General features: G+C 40.4%; 2 protein-coding genes across 2 annotated transcripts; both read left to right on the plus strand.

The window, feature by feature from the left end:
• The first annotated feature begins 1,158 nt into the window (after positions 1–1,158).
• LOC117197028 (beta-defensin 109-like) lies at positions 1,159–5,794 on the plus strand. Its single transcript, XM_033407827.1, is given in 3 exon segments — positions 1,159–1,244; positions 5,541–5,666; positions 5,668–5,794. Coding segments are annotated over 3 exon segments (339 nt in total).
• A 7,533-nt stretch (positions 5,795–13,327) lies between these two features.
• LOC117197030 (beta-defensin 130B-like) lies at positions 13,328–19,113 on the plus strand. Its single transcript, XM_033407829.2, has 2 exons — positions 13,328–13,386; positions 18,801–19,113. Exons 1-2 carry the CDS (start codon positions 13,329–13,331, stop codon positions 18,980–18,982), a joined length of 240 nt encoding a protein of 79 aa, XP_033263720.1. The 5' UTR covers position 13,328; the 3' UTR covers positions 18,983–19,113.
• Positions 19,114–20,542: the final 1,429 nt, after the last annotated feature.

Genomic DNA, 20,542 nt, shown 5'->3' on the forward strand with positions numbered 1-20,542 from the left:
AAGCATGCTTTAATAGGGCACAAGTTCAGGTGGGAGGATCATGAGGGTGTTACAATTGTATTTCAGGTCTTTTCCAGCCATATGTTAAAAAGATAAATGTATAACAACATTTAAAGTAGCCGTGGAAGTGACCCTATCTACCTTGCATACAATTATGTGTGTGAGTTTGTGTGTGTGTAAGAGAGACAGATGGGGTTGGGAGACCGGGGGAGGGGATGGGCGGGAGAGAGAATGAATGAGAGAACAGAATGGGAGAATGAGGGAAAGAGAAAGAATAAAGAAATATGAAGCAATCATTAGTTCAAGAGTATTCCCTGTGATAAACAAACACATGGTGGTTCTTCTTCAACTTTATGCTGATTGTTGGAAGAAGGAAAAACAATGAATACTCCATGATAAATGTCTCTGTAAGAGACATTTCAGCTCCTATATATCTGTATCTATCTATCTGTATCTACCTATCTATCTATATCTATCATTTATCTATCTATTATTTATTATCTATTGTATCTATCAATCATCTATAATCTATCTATATCTATTGAGCTCTGAGACTCAAGCAGTCCAGAGGCGACCTTCTCCCTCCTTCTCTTCTGCTGCTTCCAGCCCATGGCCCTCCTATTCCTTTTCTTTGCTTATATGTCTTCACCTTTTACTTTGATCCCTCCTTCTGAGTCCTCTGTGGAAGAGATTCCCAATTTGCAGTTTCACCTCTAACTTTTCAACCCCAAATGGTCATTTGAAAATATCTGCTTATTCAGTTTTCAATAAAGTTATTTGTCAGTCATCTTATATCTGAATATACTATCTTCCAGTCACTTTTCTGAGTTTCAGGTCTAAAACACACGTAAGCCACATAACTACTCACAAGGATCTTAAAGTTTTATGGGAAGAGACAAACATAGGAAAAATGATTATACCAAAATAAGTGAAAAGTTAAAGCATGACTATTTGGAAACACGGGGTTACAGAGAAAGAGGACTAATTCTTTTTGTGAAATTAGTCAAAGTATAAACAAAAAACCCACAACAACACCAACTTTACAAAAGAAATCATGATTGTATATATTTATAAATGAAAAATGATTTGTGAGGTGAATCTGAGGACTAGAGACGAGAGTGGAGGGGAATTCAGACAAATGAAATAACATGAGGAAAGATGCCGAGATGTGATGACCACGGTATACTGATGGTGGTGGATTATAGCACAGTGATGTTAGCTGAAGCGATCACGCCCGCAGTCTGGTGAGGAGAATCAGAGGCGCCCATGAGTGCCCTGACGGCACATGCTAAGGTAGGAGGGGCTGTATGCACTGGCTTGTCCTCATAATGGAATGGACAAACTCATCTGAGTTTAGACACCTGTCTTTGGGCAACGAAGAAGACAGACAGGAAGGGGCGGCCTGGAAGGGAATGATCACTGGGACTGAGCTGAGACAGAACAACTGGACGGCAAACTCTGGGTTAAGAGAAGGTGACAAGTGAAAGGAATATGGAAGAGCTATAACTGACTATATTTAATGAATAAATGGGTGCACTGGGTTCCTGAATAAAGTAAAAGGGCATTCACCAAGAAAGGAAACACAGTGATGAGAATGTTTGGTTTTGTGTTTCTTTGTTTCTGAGATTTGGACAGGAACAAAATGAGGTCCCCTTTCAACATCGTAATGTTGTGACTAAAATCAGGTCATAAGGTTTTTTGCGTTTTTTTTAAACAAGTTTTTTCCAGCCTTATTGTCAAATAAACTTTGTATGTATTTAGGGTGTACAACATGATGATTTGATATACATATATATTTGCAACAAGGTGGATGAACATGGAGACATTATGCTAAGTGAAATGAGAAAGATAAATACTGCATGATTTCACTTACATGTGGACTCTAAAACAGTTAAACTCAATAGAAATATTGAGTAGAATCATGGTGACCAAGAGCTGAGGAGTGAAGGAAATGGGAGATATACATATATGTGTGTGTGTGTGTGTGTGTGTGTGTGTGTGTGTGTGTGTGTGTAAATACACCTCCATGGAAACTTTACTGCATTTACCATTTTCACTGCCTACAATCATCAGTCCCCTATGTGTGATAGTATGCTGGAGTGACCCCAAATCATTATTTTGAAGGTCAAGTTTATTGGCGAGAAAATGAATCCTTATCTGGAAGAAAACGTGGTTCACACTAGCAGGCAATGCTTCCATCTCCAATCCAGTGACACAGTGTCTGGTCAAGTGTATATATGCTAAGTATTTGTAGCAAGCAAGAGTGCAAATGGCTCTTTTTTTCCATTTGTGTTATTTCACGTGAGGACAATATGAGCTGTGACTCGTTTTGTCATTTTCCAGAATCCTTTAGAGAGAAGAGTCTGTGAAACTTCAGAAGAAGTTGAAGGTAGTCTGGAAACGGAAGCTAGCATGTTCTAAGAATAAAGATAAGACCTTTGAGAGGTGCCCGAAAGACATACACCGTCCCCTTTGTGATGTCACGCCCCCTCCATTTTAGTAGGACCTTATGACTTTGGATTTTAGTTAACTAGCTTTCTTTGAGAACCCAGATCTCTGAGGGGCTCTTAAAAACTGTGATCTACAAATTACCCAGCTTGCTCTCTTTGTCAGGGCAGGAACATAATTCTTTGCTCACATGGGCGACTCCAATAGTCCCTGAGGATCCAAGTATGTTATTTATTCCATTAACTTGTACTCAACGGCGTCTGGCCTTCCTGATCTTCTTTCATAATGAATTCATTGCTTATACTCAGCCTGCCATTTTCTTACAGTCTCATTTGACAATGTGTCTCTGCTACCAACCAAAGCTACTGCTCTGAAACCTCTTCCCTCTTTGTCTCAGTTCCTGGGTTCCAGTCTTAACCAGCTGGCAATGTGGCAAACCCGAGTCAGTCCCCCGTTAGGACGGGTGATGATAGCACTGACCTTCCGGAAAGCCCTGCACCCACCAAGCTGACCAATACAGAGGGCCTACTGCTCAAGCTTCAGTTCACAGACTTTTCTCCTTGAAGAAGGGAGTATTTCAGGAAATTGCCCTACGATTTTCAAGAACAGAAAAATTTCAAAGATATTCTCTAGGGTCTATTTTTTCTATAACAGCAGTCATTTGAGAGCATTGAACCTGTAATCTTGGCAAAGTTTAAATCTTTCTTTCAACCTGATCATGTTTGGTTTGCATCTTTCAGTTATTTCTCAGTTTCTGATGCATTGATGGTACCCGGTAGTTTCTGGCACCCCTATAGATTCTCTCAAAATGCTACTTACACCATTCCAATGACATCTGGGGAGTTACAGAAGGAGAGGAAACACAGCAGGCTCAAGCCCTCACTGACTTTCCTCCTTATGACTTTTGGCGTGGTTCAAACATGTCAGAGCTATGTTCATGTAGTGCCGACCGTGGACGTTCTTCTTTTCTTTCTGACCTTCGTGAGATCGAGGTTGATATTTTACTACGAGACACTACATGGATTTTTGTGTTCAGACAAACTTTAACTTGGTTAAGGCAATACCGTCCTCTTCCTAGTTAAAAAATGATGTTTCTCAGGTGTCAATGTTGATTTTCTTTTCCTTTCTCCCCTTCAGATACACATTTAAGTTACTTGATTAAGTGGGTATATTGTCTACGTCATTCTGTCACAGTGAACAGGAACATCATCACCAAATTTTAATCTAAAAATATTGACTTCTTATTCTTAGCTAGGAATGGCCTCGATAGGCAAATATAAATAAAACTAATGTGATAACACCAAAAACTATCTTATTTAATAGACCCCATAATTATTAAATGGACCTTGAGTTATTTCTTGAGTGGTAAAACCTTGACACTATGCAAATTCTCAACACACAGATGAGTCCAAAGTGAAGCTATTAACTGTCTGTTTCCTAACTCTTGTTTTAGACGGATTTTCTACTGGAAGGCCAGTTTATGTTGAGGACTGTGGCATCAGCTCTACCACTAGAGAGTTATTTATTAAATTAGCTTTTCTACCATACAAGTCATCTGGAGGATAAAATGGTCTGGACACAATGACCAATTTTCAGCTTTCTAATACCCTTTACTTTTTAGATACAATTGAAAGGATTATTTAGAATGTCCACAAACTTACTTTTCCTCTAATTGATATACTCCATGATGAAAACTTCTCCATCCTTTGAGTTAGGTAGATCACATCTACATTTGGAAAGAAAAAAGAACTTCTTCTTTCTGAGCTCATTGAAGCATGAAGAGATTGAGAGGTTTTCTATTTGTTTAGAATAAACCTGTACCACGACTGAGTACCCACAGGCTCTTTTTTCCTGAAATCCTCCCCTACCCCTTATCTAAAGGAAAGAGGAGGTGAAATGTTAAACTTTTCTCTTTTTTTTTAAGATTTATTATTTATTTATTTATTTATTTTTGGCTGCATCGGGTCTTAGTTGTGGCAGGCAGGATCTTCGTTGAGGCAGGCGGGATCTTTTGTTGAGGCACGTGGGCTTCTCTCTCGTTGTCGCGTGCAGGTTTTCTCTTCTCTAGTTGTGGCACGCAGGATCCAGGGCGCGTGGGCTCTGTAGTTGTGGCGCATGGGCTCAGTTGCCCCACGGCATGTGGGATCTTCGTTCTCTGACCAGGGATCGAACCCGCGTCCCCTGCATTGGAAGGCGTATTCTTTACCACTGGACCACCAGGGAAGTCCGGAAATGCTAAACATTTTAAGAAAAGAACGAGCACATAGAAGCTGACGGAAGGCAGCTACAATGATAGCTGTATGGATCTGCAAGCTTCCTGTGACCTACAAGTGCAAAGTGACCTTGATCCTGTTTAACCAAAGTCACCTCATTTCTCATCAAACTTATTTTTTTCCCAATATGCTCCATCCACACAGGTCTTTCTGTTCTTCAAGTAAACTAAGCAGGGGACCTTGCTCCTGCTATTCTACATGCCTATCATACCCTCACGTGGGTATCTGCTTGTCTATCTCATTTTCAGCATTCACATCTCAGCTCAAATGCTGTATCCTCAGAAAGCCTTTCTCGGTCCATTTTATCAACTCCACCCTCCAGACTATATCTGGCCCATTATTGTATTATTGTGTTCTGACCACTTATCACTTTCTGAAATTACCTTATCATTCTATTTTTGTATGGTCAGATTTTCCTCACTGAATATAAGTGCTGTGAAAATATTTCTGCCATTTCTGCTGTTCTATTGCTAGTACAAAGAAAAATGCCTGGTGAATAGAAGACATCTGGCAAATATTGGTTGAAGATCCATATAAAGGATTAAAATAATAGACACTGGTGTATTTAGAACATATATTTTGTCCATCCCCTCGTTGTTTCACTTTGACATTTACCAAAGTTATGTTTGAAGACTAAATTAACAAAATGCCAAAAACATATAAGAAAAGGAGGGAGGGGTTTGTTAATATTTTGGCTGTTGGGTAAAAAGAAGTCAGTGAATGTGACGAAGCAACTGAATGGACCCTTTGTCCAGCTTCTTTTCCCCATGTAGAAATGCTCTTCCTAGAACTCTTCTACTCTCATGCTTAAGTTTACAGGTTTATATTCCATTCATGGACTAATGATCTCACTGACTCTTCTTCTGCAGTAAGAAGTGGTTTGGCTTCTGCTGAAAACCACTGTTTCAATCTCTCTGGCCTTTGCAAAAGAGACACCTGCAAGATAACAGGATATAATTGGTGCCTACCGAAGACGGTGGAAATGCTGTCGCCAGTGGTGGATTCTTCTGCCAATTCCAACGTCCATTATCTATTCAGATTATCAACCACCCATTAAGTATAAATTGAAATGAAACTTGGAAAAACAGCAAAAGGAAACGTCTTTGTACCTAAAAATTTAAAACATACATATTAAACACTGCTAGCTTTATTATCAACTTCTATTATCCCTTGTCAAGAAAAATAAATAAATATATATTGATTTAAAATCTACCCAGACACTACTTCTTTGTGACTCATTTTCAGATCCAAACAATCTCTTTAGAGGTAAGAAAGCCCATTTATTTGACAAATTTTTAAAAAATTTGTCACAGAAAGATCAAAAGATTAACCAAGTTGCAAAGATGAAAATATAGTTATATGCAACATAATTAAATAGACGCACAGAGAGTACAAAGGAAATGCAAAGGTCAAATGTAGAAGAAATCTAGAAAATATCAGGGAGGGGAGGAGATGTAAACAGGGAAAGGGGAGAAAATTGGAATCAGGCAAGAGGAAATAATCTGGGATGATATGTAAGGATTGTAACTGCATGGCAGGTAACTGGAAAGAGATGAAAACAAGGAGAATGAAAGGTTGAAGACCAGCAGAAGTAAGTACCCTAACAAATAAAACCTCAATTAACAACAACAACAAAAAAGATTTTGATATTCTACCGCTATGAGGAAACATTGTGATCATTTAGAGATTCTCAATATTTTACTCCTCAACACAAATAATTCCCTTTTATAGAACCTAAACATTTTACTGTAAAAAACATAGCAACCTCTTCCAGGGGTATATGGAAGTCAATACCCCTTTTAAATCGATTTTTGATGCTTCACAACTTCCGCTACAACTTCATCTTCCTCCCTAGTGTCATAAGGTCTCACTTTCCTTTCCTGAATGTCCTTAGGACTTGAGTAAACTATATACCTCAAAGCAGTTCTTAGAAGGAGTCTTACTTTTCAGTCATATATAAAACCTCGATGATTAATGAAATGTGCTTTGGTAGTGAAGACTCCCTTTCTCTCTTCCTATAATGCAGTATTTATGAAGTCTTTATGTTTTTTTTTTTTTTTTGATTCTCAGAGTATGGACATTTCCCATAATAATTTGGTATAATCTTTACTCGATTTAGGGCAAAATTGACCTTAAAACAGCAGAGGTATACTGTAGGTAAGGAACTAAGTGTGTAAGTGGTGAGACAGCTTGATGGTTTGCTTTCATTTCTCCCTCCCTACCTCATCTCCACCATCTGGCGAGAATATGGATATAAGCACCTCACCTGAGTTGCGTTTAGTTTACAAAGACTATGTCCTTTTTGGATACAGGTGGGAAACCGGGACTCTCTACCAAGTCAATCTCACCCCTATATTACTGATCTATACCTGGACTCCGCAGAATTGGGCGCCTCAGCTTAGACTAGCTGCCTGTGAGCGCTCGTGAGTCTCAGAGCTCAGAAGAGGTCCTCAATCTGGCTTTAGCTCATTTAAAACACCATGGCACCTGTTATCTAGAATTCGGAATTTGCTGGCAAGTCCGCTTGTTTTCCTGATTTATCATGGAAACATGATATCTTAAATAACTAAGGAAAAAATACCTGAAAGACTGTTATCCTAATGAGATGCAATCACAGTTCTGGGGTGCGGATGGGGGATTATAAGAGAATAGCAAAACCCTTACAGGTACGTAGGAAAGATTTCAAAACCTTGAAAGAACAGCAGGCTTCGACTACATTACAAGTGCTATCAAAACAGGAGGAGCAGACTCTCTAGTCCCTAGAAGAAGCAACCTCATGGTGTGTTCCAAAAGACTCTGGAAACACTGATGTATTCGTCATAGTTTTTCTCTTTTTTCTCTTGCCAAATATAGAATAATCTCCTGACTTGTGTCTGTCTCCCTACAAATACCTTTTAGTTAGTCATGTACAGTAATAAAGTCTTGTCTCTGGCATTTTTTCATCCTTTTTAATAAAAATATCCTTCTTATACTTAATTTACATCAGTCCTTAGCATCCTGTCTAAATCCTTTTGACGGCTGGACATGCCACACTTGCTTTAATAATTCAACATGTTGGCTAACTTCTGTGGGAGACACTGTGTGTGTGTGTGTGTGTGTGTGTGTGTGTTTCACGCTTCCAATTCTTTTGTTCAGACTTTAAACACTAGAATAGGAATATCTGAATAGAGAGGATCGTCATAAATATTCCAGGAAGCAAACCTGCACAACAGCAGGTCCCAGACCCCCTCTTCTCACACAAAGGCTAATTTAACAACTATACACGGATGGAAAGACCTTTATGAGAGTCTGGAGTCCAGTCAAGAGATCCAGGCGTAGGTCCCATTCTCCAGACACTCCTGGGCAGGGCTGGGGCCTCCGAGGCTCCAAGCAGCCCCGCCCCCACAGCTCCCTGCATTGAGGGGTACACGGGCCGCTCTCCTGAGCTATAACTGCATGCCTGGAGTTTGGGGGAACCATGCGCATATGGCTCCACTAGGCTTTGCCCTAAAGGGGGGCTGTCAGTGGTGATCACGCCTCAGCAGTAGTTCTCTGCCTGGGACCCACAGCTCTCTAGAGCATCTTCTGAAATCTAGGCAGAGGCAGCCATGCACCCACAGCTTTGCTGTGCACAGCACACACCACATCAAGGACTTCTGGAGCTGTACCTGGGGCTGCTGAGGACCACAGCTGCAGGGAGAGAGTCCATAATGTGAGGTGGCACCAGGCAGCAGGTGGCCCCTCTTCTGAAATCATTCTAACCCCCAGACCTTTGTACTCTGGGATGCAAAGCGACTGGAGGGGCAGCCTATGGTCTCTGAAAGTAATTTTTCCATTAGACAGTAGGTCCTGCCTTCTGACATCAGTATCCTATTTTTGGTTATTGAGATGATTATATAAGTCGTTCCTGACTTCAGTCTCCCTCACAAGAAGACAAACTAGCAAATATCCACAGATTAGACAACACTGTGAAAATCCCAGAACAGGGGGTGAGTCTGAAGAAAGTCTTTGGACCGCGAACACTGAGAAGGATGGTATTAGAAGGTAAATGGATTGCTACACTCTAACCTCATCACCCCTCCCCGAGGCTGGCACAGAACCAGACCAAGAAAGCCCCCATGGACCTGTGATTCTCCAGTGGGAAAAAGAGAGCCTGATGTGGACATCTAGCTTCCCAAGCATCATGGCCACTTCCCAGGAGGCCCTCAACAGAAGGGCAGAATTCTTAACAGAAACTTTTCAGACCAGGAGAGGATGAAATGATATATTTACCCCACTCTCAACAATGGATAGATAGGTGCACATGTAGCATTTTCTCAACTAGATAATATGTTAGGCCACACAACAAGTCTTGGCAAATTCAAGAAGATGGAAGTCCTACGTATATTCTCTGACCACAGTGGTAGAAATCAGTAGAAAAAGTAGAAAAAAAAGTAGAAATCAGTAACAGGAGGAAAACTGGAAAATTCATGAATACATGAAAATTAAACAATACTCTCCTGAACCACCAATGTATCAAAGAAGAAAGTAAAGGGGAAATTATACATATATCTTGAGAGAAAAAAATGGAAACACAATATACCAAAACTTATTGGATGCGGCAAAAGCTGTTCTAAGAGGGAAGTTCATAGCAGTAAATGCCTGTATTAAGAAACAAGAAAAAACTCGAATAAACAACCTAACTCCATGCTTCAAGGAACTAGGAGAAGAAGAATAAACCAAGACCAAAGTTAGCAGAAGGAAGGAAATAATAAAGACTAAGGCAGAAATAAATGAAATAGAGAACAGGAACATAATAGAAATGATTAACAAAACTAAGAGTTGGTTCTTTGAAAAGATAAACAAAACTGACAAACCTTTAGCTAGGCTAAACAAGGGGAAAAAAGAGAGAGGATCCATATCAACAGAATTATGAATGAAAAAGTAAACATTACAACTGAGACCACCAAAATCCAAAGGATCATAAGAGGCTACTATGATAACTCTATGCCAAGAAACTAGACCTAGAAGAAATGGATAAATTCTTAGAAATATACAACCTACCAAGACTGAATGAAGAAGAAATAGAAAATCTTAACAGACCAATTACTAGAAGGGATATTAATTCAGTAATCAAAAACCAGATGGCTTCACTGGTGAATTTTACCAAACATTTAAGGAAGAATTAATGCCAGTCCTTTTCAAACTCTTCCCCAAAACTGAAGAGGTGAAAACACTCCCAAACTCATTTTATGAGGTCAGCATTATCCTCATACCAAAGCCAGAAAAGGACACTAGAAGAAAACTACAGACAAATCTACCTAAAGATACAAAAATCTCAATAAAATACTAGTACTAAATTGAATTCAGCAGCACATTAAAAGAATCATTCACCATGATCACATGGGATTTATCATTGGGATGCAAAGATGGTTAATAACATGCAAATCAATAAACGTGATACATCAAGTTAATAGAATGAAAGATAAAAATCATGCAATCATCTAAATAGATACAGAAAAAGCATTTGACAAAATTTAACATTCATTCATGATAAAATCTTGTAACACCTTAGGTATAGATGGAAAGTATTTCAATATAATAAAGGCCATATATGACAAAACCACAGCCAAAATCATACTCAATGGTGAAAGGTTACAAGTTTTCACTCTAAGATCAGGCACAAGACAAGGGTGCCCACTCTCACCACTCTTATTCAACACGGTACTGGAATTCCTAGCCAGAGAAATCAAGCAAGAAAAAGAAATTAAAAGCTTTTAGAATTGGAAACCAACAAGTAAAATTGTCTCTATTTTCAGATGACATTTTATATATAGGAAATCCTAAAGAGTCCACCAAAAAACTGTAAGACCTAGTCAATGAATTCAGTAAAGTTGCAGGATACAAAATCAACATGTGAAAATCAGTAGTGTTTCTATACACTAACAAATAATTATCTGAAAAGAAAATATAAAAAGAAATTCTACTTAAAATAGCATCAAAAATTAAAATAATAAAATGCTTTTGGCATAGAAACGGATGCAGAGACCAAAGGAAGAGAATAGAGAGTCCAAAAATAAATCTCTGCATATACAGTCAACTAATGCTTGACGAGGGAGCCAAGAATACTCAGTAAGGAAATGACAGTCTCTCCAGCAAGTGGTATTGGGAAAACTGGATAATCACATGCAGAACACTGAAATTGTGCCCCTACCTTACACCACTCACAAAAAATTAACTTGAAATGAATTAAAGACTTAAACATAAGGCCTTATACCATAAAACTCCTAAAAGAAAACAGGGAAAAATCTCCTTGACATTTTCTTGGCAACGACTTTTTGGATATGACACCAAAAACACAATCAACAAAAGCAAAAATTAACAAGCAGGACTACATCAAAGTAAAAAGCTCTGCACAGCAAAAGAAACAATCTACAAAAATGAAAAGGCAATCTACACAATGGGAGAAAATATTTGCAAATGATATATCAGATAAGGGTTAATATTTATAAATATATAAAGAACTCATACAACTCAATAACAAAAACCAAATAACCCAATTTTTAAAAAATGAACAGAGGAACTAAACAGAGATTTTCCCAAACATACAAATGACCAACAGGTACATGAAAAGAGTCTCAACATCACTAATCATCAGGAAATGCAGATCAAAACCACAGTGAAAGATTACTTCACACCTATTACAATGGCTGTCATCAAGAAGACAAGAAATAACAAGTGCTGGTGAGGATGTGGAGAAAAGAGAACCTTTGTGCACTGTTGGTGGGATGTGAAATGGTGCAGCCACTATGGAAAAGCGTGGAGGTTCCTCAAAAAAGTAAAAATAGCGTTACCCTATGATCCAGCAATCCCACTTTGGGGCATATATACAAAGGAAATGAAATCAGGATCTTGAAGAATTATCTGCATTCCCGTGATCTTTCCAGCATTATTCACAATAGCCAAGATATGACAACAACCCAAGTGTCCATCAGCAGATGAAGAAGTGCGTGTGTGTGTGTGTGTGTATATACACAATGAAATATTATTCACCCATGAGAAAAAAAATGAAATCCTGCCATTTGCAACAGCATGGAAGTACCTGGAGGGCATTATGCTAAGTAAGATGAGTCTGACAGAGAAAGACAAATAGTGTGTGATCTCACTTTGATGTGGAATCTAAAAAGCCAAACTCATCACAACAGAGGGTGGAATGGTGGCTACCAGGGGCTGGGAGTGGGGGAATTGGGGAGATGCTGTTTCAGGGTACAAACTTACAACCAGTAGGTAAGTAAGTTCTGGAGATCTAATGGGCAACATAGTGATTATAGTCAACAACACTGTACGATAAACCTCAAAGTCATAGGAAACTACATCTTAATTGTTCTCGCTACACAGAAGAAATGATAATTATGTGACCTAATAGAGGTGTCAGCTAACACTGTGGTGGCAATCACACCGCAATACATAAATGTATCACATCAACATGTCGTACACCTTAAAGTTACACAATGTTATATGTCAACTGTATCTCAAGTTTTCAAAATAGATAAAATAAACTCATTAGTTAATAAACATGTAAGTGATCAAAAGTAGTCATAATAGAAGACATAAAAGTATATAAAATTTTTCTGTAAAAAGCTGATATCACATATAAAAGTTTATAAATGAAAAAATAAGTAAATTTAGATAAATGTGTCATTAAGCCATTGATCATAGGTCAATTAACTTTAGATAAACTGGTTTTAGGTCAATTGGTTATTGGCCAAAGGCATATACTTAGGCTTTCTATACTTTGTTTCTATATGGTAGGGTAGGGGGAAAGGTTAGGGATCTCTTTAAGCTTTTGGTTTTTTCCCCCAAAATTTATTCTCTTATTTATTTTTTTTAAATTTTTTTGGTCATGCCATGCACTAGGGATCTTATTTTCCTGACCAAGGATTGAACCCACACCCTCTGCATTGGAAGCACGGAGTCTTAACCACTGGACCGCCAGGGAAGTCCCTCTTTAAGCTTTTGGCATATAGTGTTTAGACAATACACAGCTATTGAGGAAATACTGTGCTCTTTATTTGACTCTCCTGATCTCATCAATTTTGTCATATGGGACAGTTATACAAAGGGTTAATAACAAATGAGAAAATTTTAGTTTTCAATGTGAACTAAGTGTATTTACCTTTCAGATGCTACTAAGAACATAGTACATATGTGATACCGGCCTCTCTTTTAAAGGAATACCTTCAAAATATAGCTTCTTTTTTTTCAGAAACGGTCCGTAGGCAATTATTTTATCCGTCTTGTGGAAAAGAGTTTGCTGTGGAAGAGCTCCCTGGAAATTCAGAGGACTTTGGTGACAAGGACTATTACACTCAGTGACCCTTTAAAAGATGACTGGCCAAAGATACTGACCTCTGAGAAACTTGAGAGCCCATAGAAAAAGTAAAGGATTAGCCATCTGGTCTCCAGCAGTTAGGTTAATTTGTCACCAAATTAGGGAGTTCAGGGCTTGGAAATATTCCAGCGGAACCTGTTTTATTTTCTTACTTGTTAAGCTTCACTGACTAAAAGGAACCTCAGTCTCCAGAAGTAAATAAAAGGCCCTGAATCCCACTATTCCTGATTATTCACTTCTCTACCGGGCATTCAACCATGAGACTCCATTTACTGCTTTCTGTTCTCCTCCTCTCTTTGACTATAATACCAAAAGGTAAGACGGTGAATAACTGTAGAGACAGATTTCTTCGGAGACCTACTCGGATGCGTAATTATACTGTGGCCATCTCAGACCCTAATGCACAGTCTTAGGGATGCGAAAGTCCAACATGATCATCTTCCTTAGAACTGATGAGGCCAAAACTGTGAAGCGGGACAAGGATTTCCACCAACAGAAAATGAGTTCCAAAAGCTCCATGACTAGAAAAGGGGGCTCAAACCGATGTGGAAGTGGAGCAGCTCTGACATGTGACATCAGGCTCAGCATACAAATCGAGCAGCTTTTACAAGGGCCCCCACCTCCAAAAAGGGGAGTGAAAATGGCGGCTATTGGGTCAGACTTGGTTAGTGAATGGAAGTGATGCAGTCTGTTGGTGAGGGAATATTTGTGAATAGTAGAAATTAGGCGCATAATACAGAGCTCAACAAAGAGAATTATATCAAGTTATTAATAGGGAGCAGAGGAATTCGGAAAAAGCATGGATTTGGGACGGCGCGTCAATGGCAAAATTTTAAGCAGAACGCAAAATAGGAAGGGAGCATTTTAACAACCTGAGTTACACCCTTGGTGCTCATGATGGAGAAGTTGGAATATTACAGTGTAGACTTACAGGGAAAAGGGAACATGGCCATTTTCAGGCTGATTCATTCAGATCCTTGTAAAAACTAAGACTGTTTTCTCCACTGTTGATGTCAGGATGTTCACATACCTCAAAATAACATCTGTGTTCACTGAACATAGATTAAGTCTGGGTAACTCTCCCTCTTCCTTGATTCATCTATAAGATTCTTTCAAATACAATCAAAGATATTTATGTATGTTGAAATGTTTGATCTTTGCCTAATCTATGAATATCTTGGGATCTATCTGATGTATAGCTGCCCCCTCTTAAAGGAGTTCATGTACTTCTCACCTGGCTCTCAATTCTGTCAGAAGAAGACACACTTGTAGCGACAGCTAATATAAAATTATATGATGTTAATGACTTAAAATTAGAAGGCAATTTAATGGTTAATTCTTTAATTTTACAGATAAGGGAATCCATGTCCACATAAAGAATATGATTTCACTAAGGTCACATAGGTAGTGGCAACACTGCAGCTGGAACCAAGTATTTTTAATCTGGGTCATCATTGTTTCCAACGATCTAAGGGTGTAGGTATGCCCATAAAGTGGTAACCCTAATTTCTGTCAGGCTGTTTACCTCAAAGTCCCCTAATTAGACATTGAAGAACCTAAGGAGATTTTCAAGTTTCCTCTTTGGGAAGCTACAATGTCTTTGAAACGTGTTACTTCACTTACCTCTAAATCCTTTTTCTTCAGTGTCTGTGGTAGGCATGTTGAACCGGCTTAACATTCTGGCATTATTATTGGGATGACTTACACTAGTCTTTAGATTTTCCTGATCTTTGTTCTTAAAATCATAAAATGGTGATAATCAGACTGCTGAAAGCACTTGCTTCAAGATAATTATGTGTGCATGGTTGTTGAGTGAATTTTTTTTTTTTGCTCATGCTTGCTTTCCACCACCTAAGCTAAATTCAACTCAACATAAATGACTGTCTCCATCCAGAGTCATGCACCATGTTATGGGCCTTTTTTTTCAAGGTTAAGGAGGGATACTTCTGGAAGTAAAGATCAAGCCAAAAGTCACCATGATAGTGAGAAAGTGATATGGCAGTGGTTCATTCTCAGAGTGGAAAACAATTCAATAAAAAGGTTGTCCTAGAGCAAAGGCCAGAAATAACTGACAGGAAAACAGGACTCCAAGAAATTTAGGCCTGAGGTTTAGAGAAGTTCCTATGGTAATAACAAGACTGGACACCCATAAATACAATTGTACATCCAGGAGTGGGTGGCCAAATAGTTAAAAATAGGCTGGAGCCAAGAAGTTCTAGAAGCAGTAAGAGACAGAAAATGTGCGTGCGGTCAAAGAATACTTAACTGCATTCAATGGTAAGAACTGTGTACTGAGCATCTGCCACTTTCCATGGGCTACGTGAGATACCCAAGATACAATGGGAAATGAAAGGAAGACTGTCTTCCCTCAGTAGACAAGACAGACATTAGGCAAATGATTACAAATGCGTCTATAAGTTATACATTTTAATAAGTACAATGAAAAGGAACAGAGTATTCTGAGTGCCTGAAACATGCGGTCATCGTCAATCTGCAACATCCGGGAAAAGTTCATTGAGGCGTGCCTTTTGAGCTGAAAACGGGAAGATAAGTGTTCATCGATGAACCCCTTGCAAGGAGACCTCAACACTCCTGGCAGAGGAAGAAGCCGGTGCAATGCCCCTGATGCAGAAGAAACCACAGTGTGTTTAAGGAACTGCAAGAAGGCCGCGGCAGGAGAGCGCTAGTTCATACCAGAAAATGTGCCAAGCATCTCATGGAATTAGGCCACAGTGAGAGCTGCATGGCACCAAGGCTCAATCTGCAGGGACACTTCGGGAACAGGGAGGGCAAGGCTACCAGCTTTGCGCCGGGAGTGGTGACCACGAGTATCTCCATCACCAGGGGTGGGTCTCGCTTTATGCCTAAAGCAGGAACATCTACGGGTTCTAGGCGGCCTACGAGCCTGATAGGTCTTTCCTTTTGTTTCACTACCTCCACTATTCTTTCTTCAGAGTTTCTCTTCCTGGTTCTGCCACAGAAGGAGCTTCAAGTTTAGAGGAGCTTCCTTCTTTTCTAATCTTGAGACAATCACTCTTTGAGGTACACACATAGAATGAAGCCTGAGAAACCACCAGCAACTGTGTGGAAACAGATAAACGGTATCAATAACAATCATGAGAAATTAGGAAATCAAAATTCCTAACCTTTCAATCTGATCATTTCTGTGGTCCAAAGGTAAGTAAGTCTGATCTATCTAGGTGGATTCTCTAAGTCATGATCATGTTTAGACTTGAAAATATGCACTGGCTGAAATCTCTGTCGTCCTTTGGATGAGGTCCCTTCTTCAGTATTCCAAAGGAAGTTCCTACCCTCTAGCACCATGATTCGTACTCCATTAAAGTAGGATACCAAAGTATAAGACAAAACCAGCAAAGGTGGTGAGGAAAGTGCATCACTGATGGTATGAAGGACTCACAATTCACAGGCAAAACCCGCCAGGGTCCAGGATGATAGATGTGGGGCAGGTAGACAAGGAGGCACAACAAACTCTACTTCAAGACTAATCTGGAAGGTGAATCTGGAGGACATGATGCTAAGTGAAATAAGCCAGTCCAAGGAGATAAAGACTGCATGATTGCCCTTACCTGAGGCATCTAAAAATAGTCGAACTCGTAGAAACCTGGAACACAACAGCAGTTTCCAGGGGCTGGGGGAGGGGAGAAATGGGGAGTTGTCGTCTGATGGGCTTAAAGTTTCACTTCTACAAGATGAAGGAATTCTCGAGATCTGCTGGGCAGACTTGTGCCTCTGGATAATGGTACCATGCTGTGTACTTAGAAATGTCAGAGTGGAGATCTCACGTTTAGTGTTCTTACCACAGTTAAAAAAGAAAGAAAGAAAGAAAGAAAGAACAAGTGAAGAGCAGGAGGTTACTGGGGCTGGTAACAGCGTCGGGCTCCCCACGAGTCTGACAAGAACCCTTTGGAGGCGTCATGCCGACCCCTTCCTCCAGATCAGTCCTCCTTGGTTTCTCCCAAATCAGTTATGCCAAGAGGATGGATTAAACAAAGATCCTATAATCTTTCACAGGAGGGAAAAACTCTCAATGGCCAGGTGTTTTCGGAAGAGAATATATTGCAGCCACACGGAAAGGTCACGATACCTTACTTTGGCATGTGGAGATGCACCGTGTGGGACGCCTCTATGTTTATACCCAGATGCGTCCTTGAAACATACTCTGCCTCTCACTCTGCCTTGCCCGATATTAAAAACCCTTGATTTTAGCTTCGTTAGAAAACCTGAAAGTCTCACCAAATGTTACACGAAGTGCGTGGCTGAGGTTATCGGGGGAGAGACCGACAGCTGGTAAGAGGACTGCTGCACTGCTGGGTACGGAGCCTGCACTCTGTGTAGACAGGCGTGGGGTGGGGTCACCCTCGGCTCTCTCCCCGAGAGCAGTGAGACCCTCAGCCCTGTCCCTGAGAGCAGCGGGACCCTCGGCGCTCTCCCTGAAAGACAGACGCTCCAGCCTCCAGAGCCGGCAGAGCAGAGGCAGCACCACAGGATGCTAACCAACTCCCCATCATGCCATTCTCTTGCCGCACGAGGCTCCGAGCCCACGGACGGCTAGCCTGAGAGTCAGATCCTGCAGCAGGCGGAGAACACAGACTCGCACAGGTTCTGAAAATTCAGTTACAAGAGGCTGCATTGGTGTATATGGCTGTGGGTATTTTTCTACGGGACGGTGAGATAACAATGAGGGCCTGGTTTAAATACCGCCCCCCCAAACAAAGATTCAGAACCCCAAAGTGCTCAAACTCTCAGTTACGCGGTAGAAGTTAGGGACCAAAGAAGCCAGCCAGTCAGGGTTAGTACATTATTGGACAGTAAAGACAAAACGGGACACAGGTGAGTTAACAGGACGGTTCAGGAGCCAGCTAATCCCCGTTGCTGGCCGCAAACAGAAGTGTCCTGTTACGTATCAGCCACCATGACCCACAGGGAAAAGGACCCTTGGCTGCGCTGGCAACGCTAGAGGAGGGATGCTGGGGTGCGAGGGAACGGTGCTGAGGCACACCTCAGTTACGTGCTTTTCTGCAGCCCAGTGCATCGGGAAAACATCTGGGTGTGTTTAAGGAAAAGCACCTTTCAGCTCTGAGAGAAAATCTCTCCATGCATCTGCATATACCGGGCACTGAAGAACACAGAAAATCCGGTTCCTGCACAGTCCTGAAATGGGGGGATTAGGCAAGGTGAAATCTGGAGCATGGCTAGACTTTCCACAAGAGGAGATGAAATGAGGACAGGTGCCATACGATAAGGATGCTGTAAATGGGGATGAGGAGGTTAGCACGGGCGAGGCGGTAGAGGGTGGATACTTCGGCTGAAGTAGTCTGTCTCAGAGGAGGTGTTACTGGCATTTGGAGCAGGACAGCTCACTAGGAGGGAAATCTACCAACCCTGAGCCTTACCCACCAACGCCAAGGACATCTCCCCAGTCATGGTGACAACAAAGCACCCCACACGGTTCAACATGTACTGCCCTTGATACGGACAACTCTCTAAAAGCTTCTAGAAACCAGCCTGCCCCCTCTAAGGTGTGTATAGTCCCACACTCTTAGCACCCCTCCTCCAAAAAGCCACTTCTTTTGCCTAAGGGATTTTTTCATATAGGTAATATCATGTATTCTATCTCAAAGCCATTCTTCTCTAAATTTATTGCTTTACGTACATTACCAATAATTTGATGGTGAATTAACGAGGCTGTTAAATCTCTTTCTGTGCAGCAAGTACTGGCCTTATTCCAGGACAAAAACAATGTATTCTTCTGCAAGGGGTGTGCAAAGATGGAGGATGCACCAGCACGGATGATACCATTGGTGTATGTAATGATCAAAAAAAATGTTGTAGAAGGTGGTGGGTACTTCTTCCCTATCCAACGCCAGTTCCCAAATCAAAATCTCCTTGATGACAGCAAACTGTAAGCCCTTCGAACTCTAGAACACATGGATGAACTTCACAGACTCCTGTTTGACTCAGAACTCCAGAACCCAAGGATAAATTATACAGACTCCTCTTAAACTTGCTTTTCTCCCTTGACTGGAAATAAATGTCCTAATTCTACACGTACTCATCCCTGGGGAACTTCTTCTTGATGCACGTGCAAACCTCTTAAGAACTACAAGACTAAACTAAATAACAGAGGCACCTCACACCTTAAAGATGTTTAAACAGAATACGACTTTCTTAAAAAAGATAAAATTTTAAAATGTGAAAAAAAAATCATAAGGGTATGAAATAGCAGTAGGTAGTGTTTGATTATCTAAAGGGGGATAGCAACCTTTTTCCTCATCTGACTCTGACCAAAAATTATTTCTGTTATTAAGAGAGACCTACTTGGGTGGCGTGAGTCAAGGTCTGTTCATCACATGGTCCTGCTATGTGACCTCAGCAGTAGGCTGGCTGCCAACCCAGTCCTGCCAGCACTGGCTGAGGCTGGTCTCCCCCACCCACTTCACCCGGGCCCTGGGGGGATGAAATGCAAAACTGCTCCCTGCAAGGAGGCCCACAGGGAGACAACAGAGCGCTGAGGACTCAGCGTGCCCTGCTAGTTCTTTCCAAATTCGCCACGAGATAATTCCACTTTCTGGCTGGAATCATTTCCACCAGAATAATAATTCTGGATCATCTGTACTTTATGGCTAAGAAAATGAAAGGGCAAGAAAGAGGGCAAGAACATTACAGGACACGAGTTTCACAAGGATGGAAAAAATCTTTTGAATGAGGCCAAATGACTCCACAAACAAAGTTCGAGGCTTTTTGTTTCCTCAACCGTAAAGCTGGTCTTCTGTGGTCCATCAGAAGAAGGTGGGTTATCTCACCTTCTAATAGTCTTAGGATTTATGTTTCTATTTTTTATGTGGCTATCAGGTGTCCACAAGACCATAAGTTTCTTGAGTACAAAATCCGCCTTTATTCACATCTGCGTGTTCCGTGCATCACACGGTCTCACAGAACACACAGTGTTGACGTGTGCAGTTCTTGATGAAACGGTAGTTGCTTTGCTTACCAGTCATGTGACTTTGAACTATTTATTTACCTTCATTTTCCTTAAAATTCTTCTCCAATAAATGAGTGAAATAAGTCTAACTACTGGGCTTGTTGTAAGGATGAAATGAGATCACGTACACCAAGCGCTTGGTATACACATGGCGAAACCCAGAAAAGCTTGCCGCTAATATTATTACTGTTCTCTTATTGTTAAAATACCTTAAGGAAATAAATCATTGTACTTAGATAGGCCTGTTATTATACGATGCATAGATTACCAGTTTAAAATAAATAAAATGGAACTAAATAGATTTCATATTGAAAGAATATATGGATAAACAACTATTTCTTGGTATTTCAGAAGAAACCACAGCAAACTGTTAAAATTTTACAGTTTCTATGATAAATACCATTGTTTTCTGATATTTAAAGCTTCATTTCTTTAATTAATATGTCTCGTGACCTCCTATGAAAACTG

This window comes from Orcinus orca, chromosome 21 (assembly GCF_937001465.1).
Source record: "Orcinus orca chromosome 21, mOrcOrc1.1, whole genome shotgun sequence".
NCBI classification, from domain to species: Eukaryota; Metazoa; Chordata; class Mammalia; order Artiodactyla; family Delphinidae; genus Orcinus; species Orcinus orca.